This window comes from Sinohyriopsis cumingii, chromosome 12 (genome assembly GCF_028554795.1).
Source record: "Sinohyriopsis cumingii isolate HCF-2022 chromosome 12, ASM2855479v2, whole genome shotgun sequence".
Classification (NCBI taxonomy): Eukaryota; Metazoa; Mollusca; class Bivalvia; order Unionida; family Unionidae; genus Sinohyriopsis; species Sinohyriopsis cumingii.
This window is the reverse complement of record NC_142972.1, coordinates 5432447-5459394: the sequence shown is the minus strand read 5'-3', so window position 1 is coordinate 5459394 and position 26948 is coordinate 5432447. Positions and strand designations below refer to the sequence as shown.

General features: G+C 34.1%; 1 protein-coding gene across 1 annotated transcript; it reads left to right on the top strand.

The window, feature by feature from the left end:
* The first annotated feature begins 12241 nt into the window (after positions 1-12241).
* On the top strand, positions 12242-21205 carry LOC149785939 (baculoviral IAP repeat-containing protein 8-like). Its single transcript, XM_089976186.1, has 6 exons — positions 12242-12382; positions 12968-13236; positions 14076-14248; positions 14777-14888; positions 18803-19021; positions 20645-21205. Exons 2-6 carry the CDS (start codon positions 12981-12983, stop codon positions 20842-20844), a joined length of 960 nt encoding a protein of 319 aa, XP_089832312.1. The 5' UTR covers positions 12242-12382; positions 12968-12980; the 3' UTR covers positions 20845-21205.
* Positions 21206-26948: the final 5743 nt, after the last annotated feature.

Here is a 26948-nt window from a genome sequence, read left to right as displayed (position 1 = left end):
ATAGCAATGTTATACAAATCATAGCAATGTTATACAAATCATATCAACGTTATACAAATCATAACAATGTTATACAAATCATAACAATGTTATACAAATCATATCAACGTTATACAAATCATAGCAATGTTATACAAATCATATCAACGTTATACAAATCATAGCAATGTTATACAAATCATAACAATGTTATACAAATCATAGCAACGTTATACAAATCATAGCAATGTTATACAAATCATAGCAATGTTATACAAATCATATCAACGTTATACAAATCATAACAATGTTATACAAATCATAACAATGTTATACAAATCATAGCAACGTTATACAAATCATATCAACGTTATACAAATCATAGCAATGTTATACAAATCATAACAATGTTATACAAATCATAGCAACGTTATACAAATCATAGCAATGTTATACAAGTCATAGCAATGTTATACAAATCATAGCAATGTTATACAAATCATATCAACGTTATACAAATCATAACAATGTTATACAAATCATAACAATGTTATACAAATCATAGCAACGTTATACAAATCATAGCAATGTTATACAAGTCATAGCAATGTTATACAAATCATAACAATGTTATACAAATCATTGCAACGTTATACAAACCATAGCAATGTTATACAAGTCACAGCAATGTTATACAAATCATAGCAATGTTATACAATGGCTTATTACCACTGTACAATTTATGAGTTGTGTATAGGCTTTACTGTCAGCTTTTCAAACACTGGTCTAAGTGTTTGTTTGTTTTCTTCCGTATTCACTGAAAATAACAGTAGCACTTCCTTCCTGTGCTTGACCAGTCCTGATAAAGGCCTTTAAGATTTTTCCGTGTTACTGAATATGTATGCCGTAAAAAGTCAAGCACATTCTCTTTCTCGCCAATGACAGATAAGTAAATGTACAATGTCTGAATGTTTTTCATCACGTAATCATCCAATTTTATATCTGAGTAATTAAAATGTTTCTCAAAAAGGAATTAGTGTTTCACCTACCAAGTCTACTTGGAGTGATGTCTGAACTGTCCCTGAAGTAGTCTTCGCCAAATAAGTGTACATGTAGCAACGTCTGAACCGTCCCCGAAGTAGAGTTCACCTAGGAAGTCTTGGAGGAATGTCTAATGTGAAGCAGTCTTCACGTGGTATGAGTAATTGGAGTAATGTCTGAACTGTCCTTGAAGTAGTCTTTACCAAGCAAATCCCCTTGGAGTAATGTCTGAACTGTCCTTGAAGTATATATATATATATATATATATATATATATATATATATATATATATATATATATATATATATATATATATAAGGAAACAAATAAACGTATTTAATGGCATGACAAATCTAAGCAGACCATGCACATATGCATACAAATAGCTATAAAAAAATATGTTGGTTACCTCAAGCGGATTTTACTTAATTGTGCAGACAAATTTGTTTCTAAAGAGAAAGGTTCAATTACCATAAAATGTGTGAAATATATAAATTGTGATATATTGGCCTGACAATATGTTATGGTCATCTATTTATGATCAAGGTAGAGTGTAAAATTGGAGAGTTCTAATATTACTGGTTCTCTCATACAAAAATGGATTAGAAATAGACGTACAGACGTACAGCTGGTAAAGAAATTAGAATAACTTCTACTATTGCTAAGTTTGTAGGGATAAGAGACCATAAATTTAATTGCGAGGCTTGGAATTTTTGTCGAATCAGACAACCACTTGTTTTCTTTTTCCTCAAGATCATTTTTATAACCAGTTTTGGAGGAGCGGGAGGATAGAAATATTAGTAAGAAAACTTTTTTCAGTATATGCGAAAGCCGAAAATTGTATAGTCAGCCCCTAATAATCGCTATACCCTGAGTCTATAATTGCATCCATGAAGAACATTTCAAATGTATGTATGTATGTATCTATGTATCTATGACTTCTCTGGCCAGGGGCCCGTAAATTATGTCGGCGGGCCTTTGTTTAGGGGTCATTAATTTTGGCCTTAATATCTTGAGATCATTTTTACTGTTTATGAATGAATATTTTTTTTCTTCTCTTGTTTATAATGTTGTAATGTAAAAGTTCCTGGCGTGAGTCTTAACGTTATTCTTCTTACCTTTGTGAAATACCAGGATGCATCAGGTGAACATTGAAACATTGACTGTATGCTACGATACAAATGACGAATTGCTTATCACAAAGAACATTATGCTTAAAAGATTATGCGAATCCTTGAAACCAAACTGTATCCTTCCTACAACACAAAATACAAATTACATACCACAAATAAGATAATGATGGTGCGATAAATCTTATGACAAGAATGTAAACAAAATTTGAAACGGACGCTCTCTGGCAGGGTTAGAGGCTAGACAAACGAACAAATTTTTTAGACGTTTCGTGACTGAATGCAATGCGATGCTATTCAGGTACTGTTTACGATGAATATTGGGGGTAGTTGTTTCAGACTTTGATTTATCCTACTGCGCCCTAGAATAGGTGCCAGCAACTGTCGCCCTATGCGAACCATGCAATCAGAGCCCACCACCTCTACTAATTTCTCCTCAAATGTTGTGCCCCGTTTAACTTGTCGTCCTAGGCAACCGCCTAATTCGCCTTTATGGTTGGGCAACACCTGCAAATAGGATACAGTGGCTCTAAAATTATGACATGAAATGTGTAGCACGCAGCGGTCTCAGTAAAACTTGTGCTTTTATTGTACATAATTAATATTAGTTTCGGTATATAGAGACCTTTGTCTGGTAGGTCTGCCTATTTTATTAGGTCAACGAGAAATGAGAGCCCGCACAATGGGGTAAGGGAGGTATGATTTTTTAGATTTTATTAGTATAAACTATAAACCATCCTTGGCCTGATCTATTCGCGGCATACTCTCTTGTTGAAAATCAAAGAGAGAAATGGTGCCAATGCTCTAAGGAAATGGTTCGATTTTCTAATCTTAAGCAGTATATTTTGTTGTGGTGTTGGCAGGTTCCGTAAATATTTCGTGAGATTATTAACTTTTTAGTTATGGAATAAAAATTAAGAGTTGATTTTTTTTCAGTTTTATACCTATAAATCGATTAGGGACGTTGAAATTATACTCCTGTTTGCTCACTAGTCATGTATTAAACCTTTTGATCAATATCAAGAAAGACGTCAGTGTACTTTTCAAGAAAGACGTCATTATCAAGAAAGACATCAGTGTACTTATCAATAAAGACGTCAGTGTTCTTATCAATATCAATTATCAATTATTCACGTTGGGAATTACGGGTAAATCCCTTTTGATATTTTTTAACATGTATACAAATTTACAGAGTAAAGTTCTTGTAAATGGGCAGTTTTCAGATTGGTTCTCAATTGGCCAAGGAGTGAGACAAGGGGGTGTTTTGTCAACCTTGATGTACACAATATTTATAAATGACTTGCTGCTACAGTTAGAAAATAGTGGATTTGGAGCAAAGATTGGATCCTTAGCTGTGGGAAATCCAACCCTAGCTGATGATATTTCACTTTTGGCTATATATCCTAGCGATCTACAAAAGCTGTTAGATATAGCATACGACTACAGTAATAAGTGGCTATTCGAGCTTAGTGTTACAAAGTCATACATTATCATTTTCGGACCCCAATACAAGAATTATGTCAATATGAAATGGTATCTTGGCCCGTCATGTTTGCCGGTTACCGATTCGGCAACACACCTGGGTCACCGGATTAACTCAAAGCTGACGTCGCATGACGCAATACTCGATGCATGCAAGAAAGGGAAAAAATCTTTTCACGGTCTGTTTGGTATTGGCATTAAACCGAATGGTTTAAATCCTTTGGTTGCTGTAAATGTAATTAAAAAGGTAATTTTCCCTTCAATGTTTTATGGAAGTGAATTATGGTGTAACATTTCAAAAAGTGACCTCGCTTTATTGGATAAAACTCTGAGGTATTTTGCCAAACATTTACAAGGTTTTCCAATACATACAAGATCAGACATTGCCCTGGGAATGCTAGGATGGACATCAGCGCAGTCCGAAATTGATAGAAGAAAATTGATGTTTTTACACAGATTGTGTTTGATGCCTAACAATGTATATGCTAAACGTGTGTTTAACGTTGCGTTATTTCACTTCATTCTGAGCGGATGCATGTCAAGCTGCGGGTTAATTTCAAATTTATATTATACCTCAAAGAAGTTTGACTTGCTCGGGTATCTAACTGATTATTTACATCATTCTGAAATTCCAGATAAACATAATTGGAAAGAAATTGTAAGGTCAAAAATTGTTGGTCTTGAAAATAGCCTCTGGAGAGTTCGTATGTCTAATCAAGCAGATTTTGATAGATTCTCTTCGATACACGAATACTTACGACCTGCCTCAGTGTGGCAGTCGGCTAAAACCAGACAACACACTAAGGTATTTACATATGTAGCTAACCTATGGGCTGCTGTTCCACAAACACAGCTTGATATGTGTATTAGATGTGGGAATGTTTATACAGACTTCGTACTTCATTGTTGTGTTAGTTGTCCTTATATGTCGAACTTTCGAAATTCTTTCTGGGATTTCCTTACTGATAAATTTCCCCTGAGCCTGCACATTACGTTATTTAATGCAGAAGATGAGCTGCAACTACAATATCTTTTAGGTAAAAGGTTACCATCAGGAGTAATCGACAAAGAAAACTCCAAGCTATTCGTCCTGTATGCAGCATACTTTGTCATGCATTGTGCAGCTATCTTCTGTAAATAAGGTACTGAAACTTGCAACTTATGAGTTGACGAACACTTTGTTGATTGATATTGTGTAAGAATTTGTATTCTAATATAGAATTTTTTTTAAATATTTATTGATTGTATTCAGATGATTTATTCTTATATCATGTAATCTTCCATGGAAGGAAATAAAGATGATGATGATGATGATGATGAAGAAAGACGTCAGTGTACTTATCAAGGAATACGTCAGTGTACTTATCAATAAAGACGTCAGTGTACTTATCAAGAAAGACGTCAGTGTACTTATCAAATGTTCATGAGCTACTTATAACTGATACCCAAAATAAAAATGGTTGTCGGTCTATATACATGTGAGGTTTTGTGTCCCATCGAAAGCCTTGTATGTTTCATGCTAACATCTAGGAAATAAGTAGGACATAACGGCTTTATTGGCATGGGTCTTTTGAATTTAAAAGAAATTGTCAAAATAAAACAACCATTGTCTGGTATGCGTCTTCAAGGTATTAAAGTTATGATTCTGACACGTTGGCATTGTCTAGCATGGGAGGAGGGGAGCGATTGTCCTGCACAAGTATACATCTTTGATTATGGAGGAGATTACCGCCATAATTCTATGCATGCCTTTTCTGATCTTCCTTGATGCATTATTGTAAATGGCTCCTTGCAAGTGCTACTTTCATAATTCTATCAATGTATATTGTATTCTTCATTGATGCAGATTGTACGTGACAGTTTGCAAGTGCTACTTTCCTTCTGCATTTTTGTCAATGGTTGCTTGCAAGTGCACATTAATAACTTTAGTCATGACATTTTATTCTTCATTGATGCAAGCTGTAAATGGCTGCTTGAAAGTGCCTAGATCTACTTTTCTTATGCGTCCTTGTATCTTGCAGTTTGCCAGCTACTGAATTGATTCTGTAGTTTGTCGTATGGCAAATGCTATGTTAGTTATTACAAGTTTTAACATTCCATTTATAAACTTGCTATATCAAAAGTTACACAAATTGCACCTTCCAAACTCATGACTATAATGTAACATCAAGCACGTTGCAAGTTAGAATCAAGGAAGTTAGCATAAAATAATGCCTCATTATGACAACAGATGGCGCTGTGACACGTCAATTTCATACGATAGGACTACTGCCCTGTTCCTAGCAACAAGAGGTTATACCACTTTATGGCATGTTTGGGCGTCTTATTTAAAATATCATTCAAATTAAATTACATTAGCTGATGTCTCAGAGTATTAACATTCGGAAGAGAGGTGGCCTGCAAGTAGCACAAAACAAATTAAATGTATCAAATTGTATACAGTTAGATGTATTTACACAACGTTATATTTTCGCTAACCCTTCCTACCCCATCTTATTTGAACATTTTGTCTGTTTAATTTACCGCTGCCGCACGGTGGCAGAATAGGGTAGCCGCTTATAAGCAAGATTTAGGGCCCTAATTTGTTTATATATTCTCACTTACAATGTTATCAGTTTATAGCATATTTATTATTTTAGAGTGCAGTGCAAATTCTTATATATGAATGGCATGGATGATTATGCAGTAACCAGCAAGTATTGCCACTAGTTGCCTGTGACAAGTATGTCCTATCTCCAATTTCATTTTAAATCTCCAATTCCAATACAACAGCAAGAGGCAAATGACTTGAAGCAAGGACATCACATACAAAGCATATATGCTACAAAAATATGAACTTATTTCATTATATAAGGAAATAAATTCTAAGAGTATGAAATATATTTTCTATATTTAAACATAAAGAACACTTCCAAACAATTATGAGATGCTTTCCTTCGACAGATATCAAACTGGAAACTACATTTTTTTAAATTATTATTTAAAACCGTATTCATCCATATATGAAGGAATATTTATAGTACAGATAAGATGACTGATTGTATGGTACCTCACTGTAAAACATCAGACTCCCTTGGTAGCAATTATAAAAATATATTGAATATAAATAACATTGCTACCGCTATCAGTAACCAGATCAATTTGTTTGTATTATTACTGCTACAGTACAGTACTAAAAGTGCTTGATACATTTGGATATGAAATTAATGTAGTAGTTAAAAAGATTAATACAAATTTGTACATGTATTTTCTACAGATGTGATTGTTTTCTGTTAGAAGAAATAAGACACCAGCCACACCCACATAATTTTCTAAAAAACTTGTAAAGATTTTAAGGCTAGTGACAACTCAGGCTATTGAAGCATCCACCACCCCCTCCACCCTACATAAACATCTTCATTTGTTTGTGATTTTATCATTATTTTATTCTGTTTAAAATATAAGTTAATATTGTCATGACACACAAAATTATCAGCACAATACAACCATCCAATAAAGCAAAATAAATAAATAAAACCAATATACAGTCCTATGTTTAACTTTTCATAGGAAATATAAGAGAAAGAAGTTTAATTTAAACCGGCATTCATAAAAACAATATTGTTAGATGAATTAGTCTGAAACAAAAATTATCATACAGGTAGGCAATTATAAGGAACAAATACCTGGACTGTCTTGTTACATTGTTCTTATAGGTTTACTTGCCAATCCCTTTTGTTTTTCACTTTCACGTAAAATAAAACATGGACGAAGACAAGCTTTTCACACAATCTGGCTTTTGGATTGGACATACACTCATAATTGCAAATTCTGAGGAATTAAAACTGTAAATTCTGGATTGGCCAAGACACATTACCTTTTGTGGACCACATACATTTGTAAATTATGACTCAAGAACAGTCAGGTTATATTCCCTTGTGTTTGTTTCAAGAATTAATCCCCAAAAACATTCCATTACTGGATCTGTCTTCAATATATACACTGTACAAAAATGCTCACTTTTTAAAGAATTTATTTTGCCGGCAATAAACAAAGTTTGTTTGCACTTGCTATGAGCAAAAAAAACATGAAAAGGATTATATTGTATTTGCTAATTTGTTATTTCTGATAATAAGACCTTCACAAAACTGTTATATTTATGAACCTGAGATGAAATTGCAAATTAGGCCTCTTATCCCTAATGTATGTGCCTTGGAACAATGGATAAGGTAAAGAGAGAGAGAGAGAGAGAGAGAGAGAGAGAGAGAGAGAGAGAGAGAGATTCATAAGTAAATTAGCTTCTTCACAGAATAATAGAAACCACTAGCCAATTTCTGACTGCAGTTGTAAGATGTCTGAGCAGAAAGTAACAGCTACTTTATCAGCATGCACGTCATTTTAATTTGAGTTACAGGCCCCCAAGTACTATTCCTCAGAGAAGACACAAGACTAGGTTTCAGAAATTAAAGCCACAAAAGTACCAGTTTGTTACTTTGTAGAAAATGGGATCATTATGAGAAAATGGAGACATCTGATGTACTTGCTGGTGATGAGTGGTCAGTGAGCAATCAAATAATTGTTCCTAAGTCATATAGACAGGAAATACATAGTCTAGCCCATACAACTCCTTAAGCTGGTCATTAAGGTGTCAATAAGACTTATCACAAGATCCTGAAACATTCATTTGCCAAAAATTAACAGCGTTTATAAGTACCATAGATCTTGTCACACTTGTAAAATGGTAGGAAATTCCATTCAGATGATATCTAAGGCACATCTGCAACCTATTCCTGCATTTGACCTTCTGACAAGCCATTTACCAGACAAATGGTAAACTGTCGGTTCTTTACCTAATACCACGGCAAGCAACCAATACGTGTTGACCATAATGTGTGCTTCCTCAAGATTTTCCATAGTCTATTCCTTTGAATATTAAAGCAAAAACTGTTCTAAAAGTTTAGGCAATGTTTTTAACACTTGTTTGCCTCCCCAAATCTGTCCAGCAAATTTTATGTTTGATTATTTCCAACAACTTATGCATGAATTAGACATCCAACAGTTTAATTTTCATATATGTCACCCTGAAAGTAATGGGTCTAGCTCAAGACTGTCCGAAAACACTCTCACCTACCCAGGATACATGTATACCATTATATTTAATCAAACCTTAAAAGTGACAGTGATCAGTAACATCCTGCATTGCATAATTATCGAGAAAGATCAGGATAGTTTTATTTCCGCATATTGGTATTTATCACCAATGAAAGACCTCCATGACTATCCTAAATCAACAAAAGACTGTCCCAAAATCTCTCAACTACCCAGGATACATGTAGGCAATTAAATAGAATAAAACCAAATAAAAATACAGTGATCTGTAAAATTCTACCCTGTATAAATATCGAGTACGATCAGTAGAGTTTATTCTTTTGTTGATACTTGCTGAAGACTGTCCCAAAAAACACTTATCAACCCAGGATACATGTATACAATTACAATAACCTAATGAAAGATGCAGTTTTGGTGCATTCTCTCTCTCTCTTTCTTTCTCTCTCTTTCTTTGATCATATATAAGTCACTAAACTATTTTCATATTGCAAAGAGCAGCACAATTAACAAGTTAGAATCATGCGTCACTGCATTCTTATTTCAAAAATTTTTTAAAGCTTTTTTAAAAATCTTTAATGTGACAAAGAGCAGGTGAATAATTAGAACCCAAGGTCGCTATATTTATATTGTTAAAATTCTTGAACCAAATTATTAATTTTAATTGGTTTGATATTGGTAAGAATTACAATAAATAAAAGTAAAATTTCCTGTAACATCTTTTGTCTCTGATTATTTCTACTTTTGGAGACAAAAGTTTTATGGGAGGCAAACCAGTTTTAAAGCTGTTTTTTCTTCTTCAATTATATATATATATATATATATATATATATATATATATATATATATATATATATATATATATATATATATATACACTCAAAGGTTGAGGTTCTGTACATTTACAATGCAAATTAAGGATTGGAAAACAATAGTATACTAATTGTAACCTTTTTAATCGAAAGTAAATATTTTTATAATGATACGATCATGACGTTCCAGTTTGATTATTTCGGTTTTATGTTTATGTTCCAAAATGAAGATCGTGATAAGAATAAGGAATGCTTACTTTTTTAATTTCGTTTTACCTATAATTTTTAAATGTCATTTTATCTATAAACTTTTTTTTATGTGATATTGATGTTGCTCTGAAATATTTTATTTTCGCGGGGAGCTTATGGGCAAGAGAATCACAGGAAAAGATAAACGTCTGTGAGGTGCGTCAAAATGGGTGAAGTAAAATTCAATCCTTACAACCAGGGTTCGTCTGATGAAAGCTAGTTACGAAGAGTACGAGGGAATATGTCATTGTCATTTCTGATCCTTACTAAAATAAATAAAAAATGTTTCCAAAGTAATGACAGATATCACTAAGAAGTAGATTTCTTAAATGGCAAAGGTAAATACTAAGTGCGTCAAAACGAGGGTTGAAACAAATGGACCACTCTGCTGTACTGTATGCGTTTATGTTTTCGTAAGGTGCTATACATCACTTAGATCTTCGAGAAAACATATGGTTTTCTAGATGATTAAAGCTTTCTTGCTAACGTACACCTTAAAAAAGGGACTGAAAGAGTTATCGACACAAAAATGAATGTCGTAAAGCTCCGTGGGGAGCATTCATTATTTCTGGTAAAGGAAAAGCTTTAGAAATTTAGAGCGCCGTCTGTTGTCATAATGCCATGTTAATTTCTAGTATGCCATTATGACAACAGATGGCCACACGAGTTGGACAACAAAGACAATACTGATAAAACTTAGTATTTACATTGTTGCAAGGCCAAATCTGTGTGAAAACAGCAGTTGGAATGATGTAATTGTAAAGTTTATAAACAGAATATACAAAACTTGTAATAACTGACATCGCGTTTGTCATACGACAAAATACAGAATCAATTCAGTAGTTGGCAAATCGCAAGATACAATGACGCAAAAGAAAATTAGATCGAAAAACTTGCAAGCAACCATTTACAGCTTGGATCAATGAAAAATAAAAAATCCATGTCCAGAATTATGAATAGAGCACTTGCAAGCAGTCATTTACAATAATGCAGAAGGAAAGTAGCACTTGCAAACTGCCACGGCCAATTTCCATCAGTGAAAATACAATATACATTGAGAGAACTATGAAAGCATCACTTGCAAGCAGCCATTTACAATAATGCATCACGGAAGATTAGGAAATACATGCAAATAATTATGGCAGTAATTCCCCTCCATATTTGATAGCGTAGCCGTCATGCTATTTATATCCATGCTATTTATATCCATTATAGTCATATATGTTATCTATCTGGTTTAATATGCGATCTTATGGAAAACAGCTTCATTTTAGTCACGTCGCTTTGTTTTTTTAAAGTATTTACCCAAATCCATATCTGTGTCCAAAATTTCAATAATATAGTCTGTTAAGGTCCGGTATATACCTTTTGTCGTGTATATATGTATGTATGTATGTATGTATGTATGTATGTATGTATGTATGTATGTATGTATGTATGTATGTAGTGTGCTGTTGGTTTTATGTATTTATTTGTCCGCATTTATTTTTTATGAGGCTGAATATTTGTGTTCTTTGTATTCATCACATCCATTTATTCAATGTGTTTGTCTGTCTTTATGTTTGTTATGTTGTGGGCATTTTTGTATATTTTTTGCTGATCATAATGGATGACATTAATCTCCTAACTGAGCACGGTCCTTCTTGGACAACCACAATAGCCACAACAAAAGCCATCTGGAAAAGCTTGATATTGTTCATGTCGATGGATAGTGTTATACTGATTTGTTCTAATTGTTTGGATTTATTTGCTATCAATTTTACAATGGATGATGAGAGTGAAATTAAGCTACATCAGTACTAACGATCTCAAATAAAATCGGCATTCTGGTCTTCATGGAGATGAACACGTTGCTACGATAAATTACATAGTGTACACGTTTTAACAAGACAATAACATGCAGTGTTCGAATGGAACTTTATAGAGTCCATTCTCTGGTGTCATTGCGTCATGTGACCGCCCCCCCCCCCCCCCCGCATTCATGGTCTGCGCGTTTAACGATCGTGCTGAGTAAAGCCGTGCAGAATCTGTGGTTGTGAACTCATTGTAGATGCCCCTGACCGAAGCATCGCAACGCTTCTGCAAAGGTTTCGCTCTCATTTCCTTTTTATTGGGGTGGGGGCTTTGGGCTTAACCCTCTCCCCCTTCTTCCCTGCAGGCCCGACCCTAGGGCAAGGCGAACGAGGCAACCGCCTTGGGCCCTTCGCTTTCAGGAAATAAACTCCGCAGTGCAATTGTTTTTGCTTGGGGCTCTGCGCTCATTGCTTGCTGCCTTGGGGCCCGCTCCTCTGGATCCGCCAGTGAAAACTAGGGGATAAATCCCTTATGTTCCGTGATTTTACTTTCCTTTTGTTTGTATATATATATATATATATATATATATATATATATATATATATATATATATATATATATATAACATTCCAAGTCTTATATTATATTTTGACTTGGGATTTTGCCGGTTATTAATAGAAAGTTTCCAAGTCTTATATTTGTATTCCGCAGTGGGATTTTGCCTGTTATTATCAAACACAGGTCACACGCTTGTATAAAAGGCCCATTGAATGTAGTTCGTTCCAGTTTCTCCCTACAGTCAAGCGTGAGGTATGTTTACAGTGATCTTGTATCTGTCTAGCTTTATCAGTTGGAAACACTGCACAACATTTAAAGAAATGATGCACTTACTTAACGCCTGTAAAAAGCCGTATTTTCCGCATTTTAGATTATGTATATTCTAATTTAAATTTAAAAATTTAAAAAGAGGTCTATTTTGTGTTTCAAACTTCAAAGCACTAAGTCACAAGCTCAACTCTGCAACAAAATCGTATGGATTCATCTTCGATCTCCATTGAAATCTTCATTTGAAACTATCTACATTATTATGATTCTACAGGTTAATTCTGCTGAATTGCACAAAAAACTATATACTAAAACAAGGAGAGGTTTCATTTATAGCAGTGACCTATAAACCTAAAGCCGATTCATACTGGTTACAAGCAATAAGCTATTTAGATTTGCTGTGTTCGAATACATGCAGAAATAATGATGTAGGAGAAAATGAATTTACGGAATGTTTTGTACGTGTTAACATATCGCGGTTACTTTCCGATGCTGTCGTCAATATATCTTTCCATTTGTCAATCTGTCTTGAATCTTGCTAATTCCAAATGTAATGATGATATTTTTCAGTCGGTCTTCTAGAATGGATGCTGCATTTGATAACGGCATCGGCCATAATCAAGCATACGGCCGACATAATCTGAATTTCAGCGATGGCAACTTCTCTTCACCAAATCAACCTAACTTGGACGCCATAAAACCAGACATACTGCCTCATAGGCTATGTCCCAAGTACCCACAATATAATTCGCTACCAGTTCGGCACGGTACTTATCATCAATGGCCACTTGCGAGACCCGGACCCCTACAACTGGCACAGGAGGGACTTTATTATACAGGTACGTGGACTATCATCAAGACCAAGAACAACGAATTTTATAAAATGCAGATAAATATATTATTGTTCTGTCGAATTTGTAGTTAGTTCGCGAGAAATATACAAACGCTTTAATAATAATCGTCGGACAGTGTTCTGTGAACTCATTATCGCTCGATCTATATATGTACCTACATGCCTACCTACCTACTTTCTATCTATCCATGACCTCACTATCTATCGTTATAACTGTACTACTGTCATCATATACAACAAACAAAACTGAATCGTATGGTTTTGGAGAACAAAAGAGCACTTTTTTGTTTACGAATCAACTAACCTCGCGCCAGTTTCGGGACAAACCCCAGGACCTTATAAATCGATCACTTGCCCATTATGATGCTATTGTCGGAACTGGGAAATTTTATTAGCTTGCTAAAATTGGACGGAATATAAATAACTGGGAAACTACTTGTGCTAAATTTAGATATCGATTCAAGTGGAGGGAATTCATCTAGGTTATTCAGTGTTGACCAAGCATACAATCAATAGGATTATAAAAGCTGAGAAACTCCATGCCATATGCTGTATAAACAAGGAATGAATTACACTATGACCATCGTCCCACTCCTCCCCAAAAAGTGTACTTTTTGCGAAAGGCTGAGATTGACGAATTAAGAAACGAGATCATTGTATATGGACGTATATATTTTTGTCTTCAATCAATGTGGTTCTCTCTCTCTCTCTCTCTCTCTCTCTCTCTCTCTCTCTCTCTCTCTCTATATATATATATATATATATATATATATATATATATATATATATATATATATATATATATATATATATATAAAATCATAGGTGATAACGACCGAACGGTATGTTACTATTGTGGGGGAGAACTATCGTCGTGGGGCCCAGAAGATGACCCAGAAACGGAACACGAACATTGGTACCCCGATTGTGAGCTTGTTAAAAGAAGGAAACAACAAAATGAAACTTCCAGTACAAAATCCATCTCCTTCTCGAAGCAGGTAATATTGACTGAAATACAGATAAATTAGATATTAATAGTAATTTGAAAAATCTTGCCTTATTCTGTCGCATTTTTTAAATATTATTTTGAGTCCCATTTTTTAAATATTATTTTGAGTCCATTGCCCTGGACAAATCAGGGTGATAAAACTTAACGCACTTAACGCCTCTCTCATTATTTGAGATCATTATAAATCCTTACTTTGTGTAAACAAAGTTACGAATTATTACAGAATAACAATTCTTTATACAACCAAGAGAGGTATCATGCATGAACATTTCTCTGACAAAAGTGAAAACATGTTCTATACTTGGGAAATGATTAATTTGTTTTCCTTGTTCGAAATTTACTCATCGATTAAGAATCTTAAAAGCAAAGGGATAAATGCGAGAGAGAGAGAGAGAGAGAGGAGGGGGCAGGCACAAAGAAAATAAACTGTTTTAAGATTGCATTTTTATTTTCTTTGTCTTCTTAATCAAAAAGAAAACAGAAGAGTACAAATTATAAGATGACGTCTACTTTTCAGGAACTATATCTAGAAGATCCAATGAAAAGCGCCGCTGTACAGAGTGTCATAGAATACGGCTACACACCTGAAACTATCAAGAAGGCTGTGGATCACCTGACCATACAGAAAGGTATATATAACTAGCTGTACGTTTTGGAGATACTCCTATACAAAGTAATGACATCGCCAAATCTTTTCCCAATGCGGCTATCTATATGTTTACGACGAAGTCTGTTGAAGGGCTTTGAAGAACACTGTAGTACACTTCGAGCCTAGGAAGAAATCAAGTCACGATATATTAATAAAAATGACTTGAAATATTATGAAACAGATTCAAATATTGGAAAGTGTTTTTAATGTATGTTTTTAATATATTCCAAGCTAAACTGCGTAGAAGTTAACATCAGGGGAAAAAATAAACACAAAACAAGGTTTGAAATTAAAAGCTACAAAAACTTCAAGTATGGTATATAGGAAGTATACTTGTCAAAATATCGGATAATATAGTTTCTTTAGATAACCCTAGTTTATCGAGCTGGGGCCCCGAGTGGCCGAGTGGTCTAAAGCGCTCTTCGTTACGGATCACTGCCATCTCACCTCTGTCTGCGGCGGTTCGAGTCTAAGATTCAGCCAATGTGGGTATGTGAGAAAGCTTGCCAGTAGTTTCTCGTGGGTCGGTGGTTCTTTCCGGGGTTTTCCCGGGTTCTTCCTCCACCATTAATACTGGCCGCCATGTATAGCCTATCGTGTGCTGAAAAATGGCGTTAAACCCCACAACAACAACAACAACAAAGTTTATCGAGCTTGTATCCATATGTTACCTGGACAAGAATTATCTTAATCTCAAGGTAACAATATATCACCTGACTGTTTGAAAGTAGCCGGGGAGGATCTGTGGATTTGTGATCAATTGAGCGCGGGTTAGATTCCCATCATCGCATCAACACAGATCAGCTAATGTGTTGTGTTCTTGGGCAAGGCAGTTTACTCTACTTGTCTTGGCGTGAATTATTGTGTTGCAAAACACCACAATCAAAACGGAAAACTACAATTTATTTTTGTTAAATTCGCCAAGGTATCTGGGAAGCATTCAAAGTAGATTAAATTTTAGTGTAGGTGAAACTAATTCCAAAACGCAGGCAATGTTAAAAAAAGTATAAATTTCAAAACATCATAATATCTCATTTATCTGGCAGATGTCCCTAAATTACCTAGACCTAATGAGTAATATCCCTAGATGATTTAAACTGGCAGCTAATACATATTTATTTACCTATTTCTGAAGCATTATGTTACCTAATGATATTGCTAATTATTACTTGCAATATTCAGAAAAAAATCATTGAATACATTCAAATAACGTGAACTATCTATTAGAGATACCTATATTCGCTGACCACTAATTCGCATTACCCGGTAGCCATTGCATTCAAATATTGTTTGCTGACATTTGATTGGTTAATTGATTTTAAGCTTAGAAACTTGAATCTATCACACCTACGTCGGCATCTTGTTACTATGCGCAGGAACAAAGATTATACCTAGAATGGTTAGAGTACTAGGCAAAGAATATATTTAATCACACCAGAATGAATATATCAGCGGTTAGATAAAAAAAGCAAATGGATACATCTGGAAAGCGGTACACTTATATTAAAAGAAATTCGGAAGCGGTTTATGGGTGGTGTGTGACAGTGTCTCCAGATGTGCACTGGACCAAACATGAGACCTAGAAATGCTAATCCGGGATAACTAAGGATACGATTCTTTATTTCACTGTATCTTTAGAAATCTAGATTCAATTTACCTCCTGAAAAGACATTCCAACGTCTGTCATTCTCAGTTAGGTGAGGTGTTTGACACTGAACAAGAAATACCTATTTTGAATAACTTCAACTCCATTTCAGACAGCCATTGAACACCAAGTTATGCACCCGTAACATCACTACATAACAAAACATACACTGTATGTTTGAAGTTAAAGAAATCATACAAGCAAAACTGTAGCATAATTCAAATAGCTTATGACAAATAATAAGTGATTGACTAAAGATTTTATTTTTCGGGTTTTGTAAACATTATGTGCTCTAGCAGAAATAATTTATAAATTGTTGTCGATTTGACTAAATTATTTTAACTTGAAATTTCTTTTTTCCAGTTGTTTCTTATCTGTAACTCTCCTGTATGCTTTTGATGTCTAATTTATCTAACTAATGAATTTGCCGCCTCAGTATTATCGGAGCGAATATATCATCAGCACAGACAACTCTGCACCTACTCACTTTTACCGGTCACTGACAACTCATCTCTGTCTGCGTGGGTTCGAGCCTCGGACTCGGCCAGTGTGGATATGTGAGAAAGCCGCCAGTAGCTTCTCGTTTGTCAGTAGTTTTTACCGGGGTTTTCCCAGGGTTCTTCCTCTGCCATTTATACTGCCCGCCATATATTGCCTATATTGCTTTGAAAAATGGCATTAAGCCTAAAAACAACAACAACAGCAACAACAAAAAACATAATGGAAGTTACGTCGTCCATTAGATCGTGTTGAAGCAACTGTTGCGCGTTAGGTATTTTTAGATAGGGTAATTTATAAACACCTGCCGCGAAAATCACGAAAATTCAGGATATATATTATTATCTGCTGATAATGCCAATTACGCACCAGTTATATATATATATATATATATATATATATATATATATATATATATATATATATATATATATATATATATATATATATATATATATATATATATATGTACGGCAGGTGATATATAGTTACCTGTTAATATTACTAAACAAGGTCCTTGCGATACAAACATAGGGCATCGAAGCTAGGTTTAAATTAAGGTGATTACATATTATTTAAAGTTTGGTGAATTTCTTTTGCATTTGAATTGGTATTACCTTGAGACATAATTTATCTAATGTATTTCAATGAAATCTGCAATTAGAATAAAAACAGGAAACTTAAGGTAACACATTTACCTGCCCATAATGATATTAAAATAATATATATTGTCAGAACCTCGCAGGCAATTTCAGATTAACTGCTGATTTTAATTATCTGTAGATAATACTTGTTATTTGCAAGTAATAGATAGATACCTGGCACATATACAAGGATTTCCTGAGAAAACTGTATTACCAGGATTTTTTGCTCGCAAATTAAACTTGCCATATAGACCAGGTAATGCAGAGCCTCAGAAAAGAAATGTGTATTCGCATTACCTGCTCGTTTTAATTATCTGTAGACAATGTTAATAAGGTCCGGTTACTATTTGGATACGTCCCAGGAAAAATGATGAACAAACAAGTGAGACAAATAGAAGAATGATGAAATATATAAATTTACACATGAACGAGAATAAACAAAGGGATAATAAATATAATTGATCTTAACATTTCGGAATGAATATTTGTATTATACTGAAACAAGGTATATGAATACAAGGTACAAATTATGACAATGAACGGAGGTTATGGGGTTTTACTTAGTGGCTGCAGATAGTGGATTATTTGACTGTATCTGTATTGGTAACGTGTGTGCATATTTCGTCCAAGTATGCCTGACTGAAAAAAGTAAAATTTGCTCGATTTTTCTGGAGGCAGGTGCCGGCTGGTCCTCCACACATAAAAATATGATGATCGTGGCTATCCAAACGTTGCCTGCTAATAACCATAACTAGAGAGAGCCTTTCTTATACGCTGATGGCTATGGGGCACAGTTAATGTAATTAGGTCAAAAGGTCAGTTGTGACACGGTATCAAAGCAACATGCACTTACCCCGGTATGCGCGAAAAGTGTCGAAACTTAATTTTAAGTGATGACGAATCATGCCAAATATCGTAAAATTCCGTCCACTAATTAGATGTGGCCTCATTGTATTAATTATAATATTATGTCTATTATCATATTTAACTTCGACTTTCAAATTTATTCGCGCAACAATAAAAATACATATATGGATTTGAGTATTTGTTCATATTGTCATTGATAAACACTGAATAATAATATGATAATAACTTCAATCTTTACAGGTAAAAGCGCCTTTAATGCAGTAGAGCTAATGGAGATTCTTGAAAACTTTGACGATAACGAAAAGTCTGATAAAGACTTATCAAAACCTGCTAAGCCCATCGAGATTGAAGAAAGACCTGAAACCGGAAACTGCACAGATTCATCATCAGCGTCATTAATTTCATCAGTATCGTCATCTAACGAAGTTAAACATGTAGAAGTTGAAGAGAAGAAGAAATGTAAGTATATGGTATATTTTTTCAAGAGATGAATAACAATAAATTCTAAAAACATTTAATATATATTTTTGGCGTGAATAAGTATTTTGTTCAATTTGATTTTCTATAGCCACAAATTAGATTTATTCTAGAGCCACTAATTATACTTATTCTAGAGCCACTAATTATACTTATTCTAGAGCCACTAATTATACTTATTCTAGAGCCACTAATTATACTTATTCTAGAGCCACAAATTAGACTTGTTCTAGAGCCACTAATTGTACTTATTATAGAGCCACTAATTATACTTATTCTAGAGCCACTAATTATACTTATTCTAGAGCCACAAATTAGACTTGTTCTAGAGCCACTAATTGTACTTATTATAGAGCCACTAATTATACTTATTCTAGAGCCACAAATTAGACTTGTTCTAGAGCCACTAATTATACTTATTATAGAGCCACTAATTATACTTATTCTAGAGCCACAAATTAGATTTATTCTAGAGCCACTAATTATACTTATTCTAGAGCCACTAATTATACTTATTCTAGAGCCACTAATTATACTTGTTCTAGAGCCACAAATTAGACTTGTTCTCATAAATCAATGAATGCGTTTTTTTTCTTTCCTCAAATGCAACATGGGATTTTTGACCTAAACAAATTTATACTTAATATTGGTGACCGCTCCGGTGGCCTAATGGTTAGAGCGTCCGCCTCGGATGCGGGAGGTCGTGGGTTCGATCCCCGGCCGAGTCATACCAGAGACTTAAAAAATGGTACTAACAGCTGCCTCGCTTGGCGTTCAGCATTAATAAGTTAGTGTTAGGACTGTTCGGCCTGGTGTCAGTATAATGTGACTGGGTGGGACATCATGCTACATGTCTGCGGCATGATGCCCAAGTGCTAGACATCACTATAAACTGCCACACTGCAGACATCGTAGCGATATGACTGAAAAATTGTTAAAGCTACGTTAAAAATAAAAATCACATCACATCACTTAATACTGATGGAAATCGTGCCAATTTGTTTAGTACTCGTTGAGGCTCACATGGAAATAAACTGAAGATGAGTTACAAAAGATTTTCTTTAAGCATCGACTTCAGAACACTCTGGAAAAAAATCTACACGTTGCAAATAATGGAACAAACTCTGGATAATTTGTCTTAAAATTAGTAACAGTAATAAAATAACTCAAGTACGACGAGATATTTTTTATAAATTAGATCAAGAAAATTATTTTATTTGTTGTTAGATTAAAAACAGCTTGAATCGTGAATTTCATGTCACGGTGTTGTTGATTTATACAATTTTTCGAACAGTTTTCTTTTGGGTTTTGTGGCGGTGGTGGTAGGACATGCTATTTAAATCATCAATGCTTAGATTATGCTGGTATAAAAATGGATGCGATTTGCAGTACACATGTACGTTAAAAACGTACATCCAGAAGTAAACACAGGGTGCATATTACATTTTTTTAAATGTGTGAATTACTATATCGTCTTAGTGGTTGAACAAAAAGTTTAAATTGTTGGAAGATAGAAAATAAAAAAACAATGTTTTCTTTGAATGATATATTGGCTCGTCAGTTTTCGAATTCATTCTCTTATTGTACTCTAATTTCTTTTTGCAGTGGATGCAAAAACACTTATAGAAGAGAATCAGCGTCTCCGAGATATGGCTCTGTGCAAGATTTGCATGGACAAGTCTTCTTGTATTGTGTTCCTCCCATGTGGTCACATGGTATGCTGTGCCAGCTGCTCTCCGGCCATGCGCAAATGTCCAATATGTCGTGTGCTTGTGCGCGCCACTGTCAAAGCATTCATGGCGTAAAAGACAATGAATTGACGTATCAACCATTAGAAGGCCGGCTCGCGCTTGACTGTCACGGGAGAAACACGAACAACATCATTGAGAGGAAGCACATGCCTACGATTTGCTACGATTTACTTAAATGTTCACGTCCTCTTTCGAAAGAATTGTTAATTTACACATTTTGCTTTTGCTTTTATTTTTGTTGTTGACAAAGTTGATTGTTTTAGTTTTATATAAATCTTATATTACTTGGTGTTTTTCTCTAAGTATTTGTGAGATAAACATCTGTTACATGTATATCCTAAACTAATCACGTAATTATGTATTGTATGTAATATCAATAAACAAGAATGTGTTATAATACATTTATGTCATTTAATACGAAGTGGACCTTGCTTTTTGCACCCTGCTGGCAAATAAGGTACAAAGCGTGTGAGTGTGTGTGCGCGTGTGTAAGACAGAGAGGTATAAACAAAATTGCATGACTTTTATGTTAAAAAATCAATTAGCCGTCCTGTTTTAGCTAGCAAGAAGTTTTAAAACTTGAAGATTTGTATTCACTGAAATACAATACGTGTGCACCATTTGAAACTGAGATTTCATAATTTTAGTAATACCGGCCGAACACGGTCACTTACACGAGTTTGCTTTTGACTACAACATGTATAAACAACATTGGACGGCCAAACGTTTCGATGAGGTTTTATTGAATGCGTACGATGCATCGGTAAAATTAAATTTAAGGATGCCTGGGACAAAAGTAAAATAAATAAGTGAGGTAAAAAAATTGGTCCAGATGTCTAGCTATAATAAAACAAAGCATTATAATAGTATTTCCTCAACAACACAAGTCAATAGCAGTTCATAGCAAAAGACGTTTATACACCCCAAACCCTATTATTTTGTACGTCTAAAAGGAGTTTTGACACGAAGTGATGCTCACAGTGCAAACGCAAAACCTTTTCATAGGTGATAATCGTATATATATAAAAATTGTTCACAAAGGAGCCTGATGCAATTCCGTTTAGGACATTCTACATGGCTTGAACCCAAATGTCTAGTGCTATGGTTAGCTATCTTTTCATCCTAGGCGACTATCTGTATTTCATTGTCTACGTTCTGTGAAATAACTATTGGAGATACACATGCCTCGCATCAACTTCAAGAATAAAATAAGCCCAATACACCCGATTCCACAATATATCTTTCATCCTCAATAATAATTAAAAAAGTCTCATCATAGCCATAAGTTAAGAAACTGGGGACGGCCTATTTTAAGAAACTATCCACCTAAACCAGGGTTCTCAAACACGCGGCCAGCAGGCTGCATGCATCCCGCCAAGCCGTACCCTGTGACCCGCAATCATTGGCGTCACAAGATGTCAAGAGATATAACAAAAGTGGTGCGGCCCTTGTGCCATTGAAGATGCCCTTATGCGGCCCTCACGGTGGTTTGATATTGATACCCCTGACCTAAACTCACAACACTGTTTACTGTAGTAATATTTGCATTTGGGAAACGGTCATGTTGACTTCGTGACGTTGCCAAGCATCCAGCTGAAACTAAGCTACCACACACTTCCCCCACCCTTTTCTGCGTCACATCAGTGACTTACTTTCGTAATGATAGTACAAGTTACTTTGACAATTAGACTCCGGTATTACGTCATCCATAAATAAATGTACTGGCCTGGATGCAAATAATTACGTCATCCATAAATAAATGTACTGGCCTGGATGCAAATAATTACGTAATCCATAAATAAATGTACTGGCCTGGATGCAAATAATTACGTCATCCATAAATAAATGTACTGGCCTGGATGCAAATAATCATGAACAAATTTTGAGTAATTGGATTTTTGTATGTCCATGATGAACGTTGACTTTTAGCTCGGTGCATATCTGTGCCATACAAAGCCTTGACAAGACACATTTCTTTTTGTGTATTGTTAACCGGCTGTGCACCCTGCACCATCGCCGATAAGTAATGATTTACTAATCAATTTGTGATATGAATATTTCGACCAACTCGTAGCTCACGTCTGCGTGTTAAGAGTGACAAATTAGTTCCAAACAATTGGCAGAATTAATTTATTTTATTTTCGTGACCTGCTAAGGTGAATATACTGTCTCTTACTGTACTTTATACTAAGCACAATTCTTCCTAAACAATTGTGTTATCGTGTGATTTTGCAAAGCGTAAGGAAGTTATTGATTATATGGGACCACTTCTGTTGTCAACTCTTCAATTTCGCACGTGTAGTTTTTAACATTTTTAATCTCTATTTCGGAGGTAAGTAAATCCTGCGTGTAGTCCACAATCCAATGAAGCCTAAAAAAAAAGTGATCGACTCTGAAAAACATCGAACTTAAGTAGTTTGTGTCCTAGAATAATACGATTAGGCGAAACTACTAATGCTCGTTTGAAAATAAATTTGCCCAGTCGTATGTAAAACAAGAATTCAGCAACAGCCACGTTTATTCCAACGACATAAATGTATGTTTTAGTTGTGTACTATGCTTATATATATATATATATATATATATATATATATATATATATATATATATATATATATATATATATATATATATATATATATATATATATATATATATATATATATATATATATATATATATATATATATATATATATATATATATATATATATATATATATATATATATATATATATAAAGTGAGAGAGAGAGAGAGAATCCTGATATTATTAATCCATTTTAACTAATCAATTTAATAAGTATTTGTATAGTTAGTTAATATTCGAGATATCATATTGGCATTAGAAGAAAAATCTCTTCCTAAATTTGTTTGTTTTAAAATACTTACTATATTTTTTGATTATGTATGTCTTTCAAACCGTGTATGTATTATATGTCTCCACATTATTGGAATATGTCTTGCAGATTTTGAAGACTAAACATTGGAACCTAAGAATACAAGTAAAGACGGGAGAAAGACGGGACTTCGAACATGTCATTTACACATTCGTCGATGTAAAATCTGTACTTTAGAATGCAGCCATACTCTTCGTGAAATTTCATTGTTTTACCCAACAAAATATAATTAGGACTATACAGTATGTATTGTCTATTTTTCATTTAAAGCATAATCGAAAATATAAGTATATATGTACGAAACGGTGAATTTAGGTTGGTATATATCTTGATTATACTAAGGCAATATTTAGAAATAAGTGATCTTAAGGTACGTTATTACAGATATATACGTAGGACACAGTGGCCTTTGTTTTTTATGTCTCTTGAAAAAAAATAGTAGCTCAATGACTCTTTGAGAGGATCATGAAAATGTAGGATATATCGGTATTAAGTTCGTGCACGAGTAGAAGTGATAATACTTAAAGGTGACATGGAATACAGGATACTTAGAAGACACCGTGGCATTAGTTTTGTACTTGGTGGAATACAGGATACTTAGAAGACACCGTGGCATTAGTTTTGTACTTGGTGGAATACAGGATACTTAGAAGACACCGTGGCATTAGTTTTGTACTTGGTGGAATACAGGATACTTAGAAGACACCGTGGCATTAGTTTTGTACTTGGTGGAATACAGGATACTTAGAAGACACCGTGGCATTAGTTTTGTACTTGGTGGAATACAGAATACTTAGAAGACACCGTGGCATTAGTTTCGTACTTGGTGTTTGTGCTAAAGATTCAGCTGTAAATATGGTGCGTGTGTCTTGGGAAAAAGAATCCGTAGTATGTTCTGTTAGGAGAAAGGTACCTTAGTATGGCATGTTTGCCTTCTTTATTTTGCCAAAAGGCCTTCGTTTGGTATTTCAGCCTATTTTATCAAGATAAAGAGGCCTTAGTTTGGCAAGTCTGAAGATTTTACTAGGAAAAATAGGCCTTAGTCTGGCACGTATGTCTATTGTATTTGGACAGAGGCCTTAGTCTTGTCTGTGTGTCTATTTTATTATGACAAAAAAGAGGCCTTAGTCTGGTATATCGGTCGATTTTATATTAATAAAGAGACCTCAGAACGGCATGTCTGCATATTGTTACGTATATCTGTTTATATATATATATATATATATATATATATATATATATATATATATATATATATATATATATATATATATATATATATAATTGTTTGCTTGTCAGTTTTACATTTTTATTTTTCTTACATGCTATATTAATGTTAATTTATTCACTAGAGATGATACTTTTTCAAAAAAGTGGTTGACCTGAATCATTTTTTTCATAAACACCAGGTCTTGGCCTGGAAGTTGACATAGATTCAAAATTAGTAAACAAAGTTCTATTTTATTTTAAAATGATTGGCTGTAGTCAAAGTCATGATGGGACTACGTGGATTAAGAAGTAAACACTTTTTTAAATTTTTATTCTGGGAATAAAATCATTGGTCTAATCAAGGCCATATTCTGTGTACGTGATATAAACACGATCACATGACTCTCAGTTTTGGGTTTTTCACATTGATGTCAAGTTAACTTGTTGTAGCCATATTTTGAGTTAATTATCTTCAGATCATTTGGATTTCAAATTGAATAATTCTTTATTCTCTTGAATTAATTTGAGAAGCGCTCACACAGAAATTTTGGAAAGGCATTGCTTACAAATTTAATTTGGATTTCCAACACCGGAGTGCCATTATTTGTATTTCTACAAGGAACTGTAGAAAAGCACAGTACTGACTACAGCATACGTCATCGTCATCCATCTTGGATTTTCCATCAGGATTCGAACTTGAAATTATTAGAACATTTATTACTAGGACTTTTGCAATTTAATTCGTGGATTATTCTTAGATTATTTTTGGATTTGATTCTTGAAAACGTAAGTTACCGAATTTTCCTGGAAAATAAATTATTTGTTAAATTTTAAAACGCTTGTTGTTTTAACTCTTTCTTTGTTGCTGTTTATTCGATCCCAAACACGTAACATTATTTTATTAGGATAAAAAGGCCTTAATCTGGCATGTCCGTCTACTGCATTTGAATAGAGATTTTAGTCTGGAAAGTCATCCTATTTCATTATGACAAAAAAGCCTTTGTCTGTCATGCCTGCCTATTTTATTATGACAAAGTCAAAGAGGCTTTAGTCTGACAAGCCTGCCTATTTGATTATGACAAAGTGGCCTTAGTCTGGCATGTCTGGCTATTTTATTAATTTTATTTATCTGTTGACCTAATATATTCTCTATATACGTTTTCGGAAATCAAGGCATTAGATGAGTGAGATTTCTTAATATTAAACAATAGTTGTTATCGAGTGGTTGGTCTATTTAATTATGGAGGAATAATTACGTCTTAATTAAGTCTTGATTTCATCATCTGTTTATACTGATAAATGGATCAGGAAAGAGCGGAGTGACACATTTTCCGCCAGAAAATCGTTTCTTCCATACGAACCCAATTAACAGTTAAATTCGCATATCGAAACATGTAAATATACAAAGATAATAATTACCAAAAATTAATAATTACCAAAAGCAAAATAATGCCATAAAGATATTGAAGTCACAAAGCGAAATCGAAAATAGTCACAATTAAAACTATTGACACATTAATAAGAAAAGGAAAAATTGAGTACATTAACAACAAGTTAGGAAGTTAAAGAACCAAATATCAAAATGTACAATTATCAAATCTTATAGAAGTTGACTGTAGTTGATTGAGGAAGTATTGTTACACTAAATGTTTTAATAAATTTATTAAAAGATTATGGTCTTAGAGTTCAATAATTCATTGTGAAATGCGAAAGATTTAAACTTAAACTTGATTAAATTTTGTATAATCACTAATTATTACTTGAAAGAAGGTATATCCTTTTGACTATATTGGAATGCTGCCATGACTGTCCCGATAGATGCTTGGGCAGAGAAGGATACCACGGCGAGGAAAGGCGAGCTGATGTGTTACTGCTGTAACAGACCAGGCCATGTCGTTAGGGTTTGCAGGAAGTATCGTCCGACAACGATTAATTCGGTAACTCCGAATACTGTTAAGAAACAGAAAACTGGAGTTTACTAACATGACGGTTGTTACGGTTAATGGTGAGATGGCGACCGTGCTATATGATACCGGCTCTAGTTATCCGGC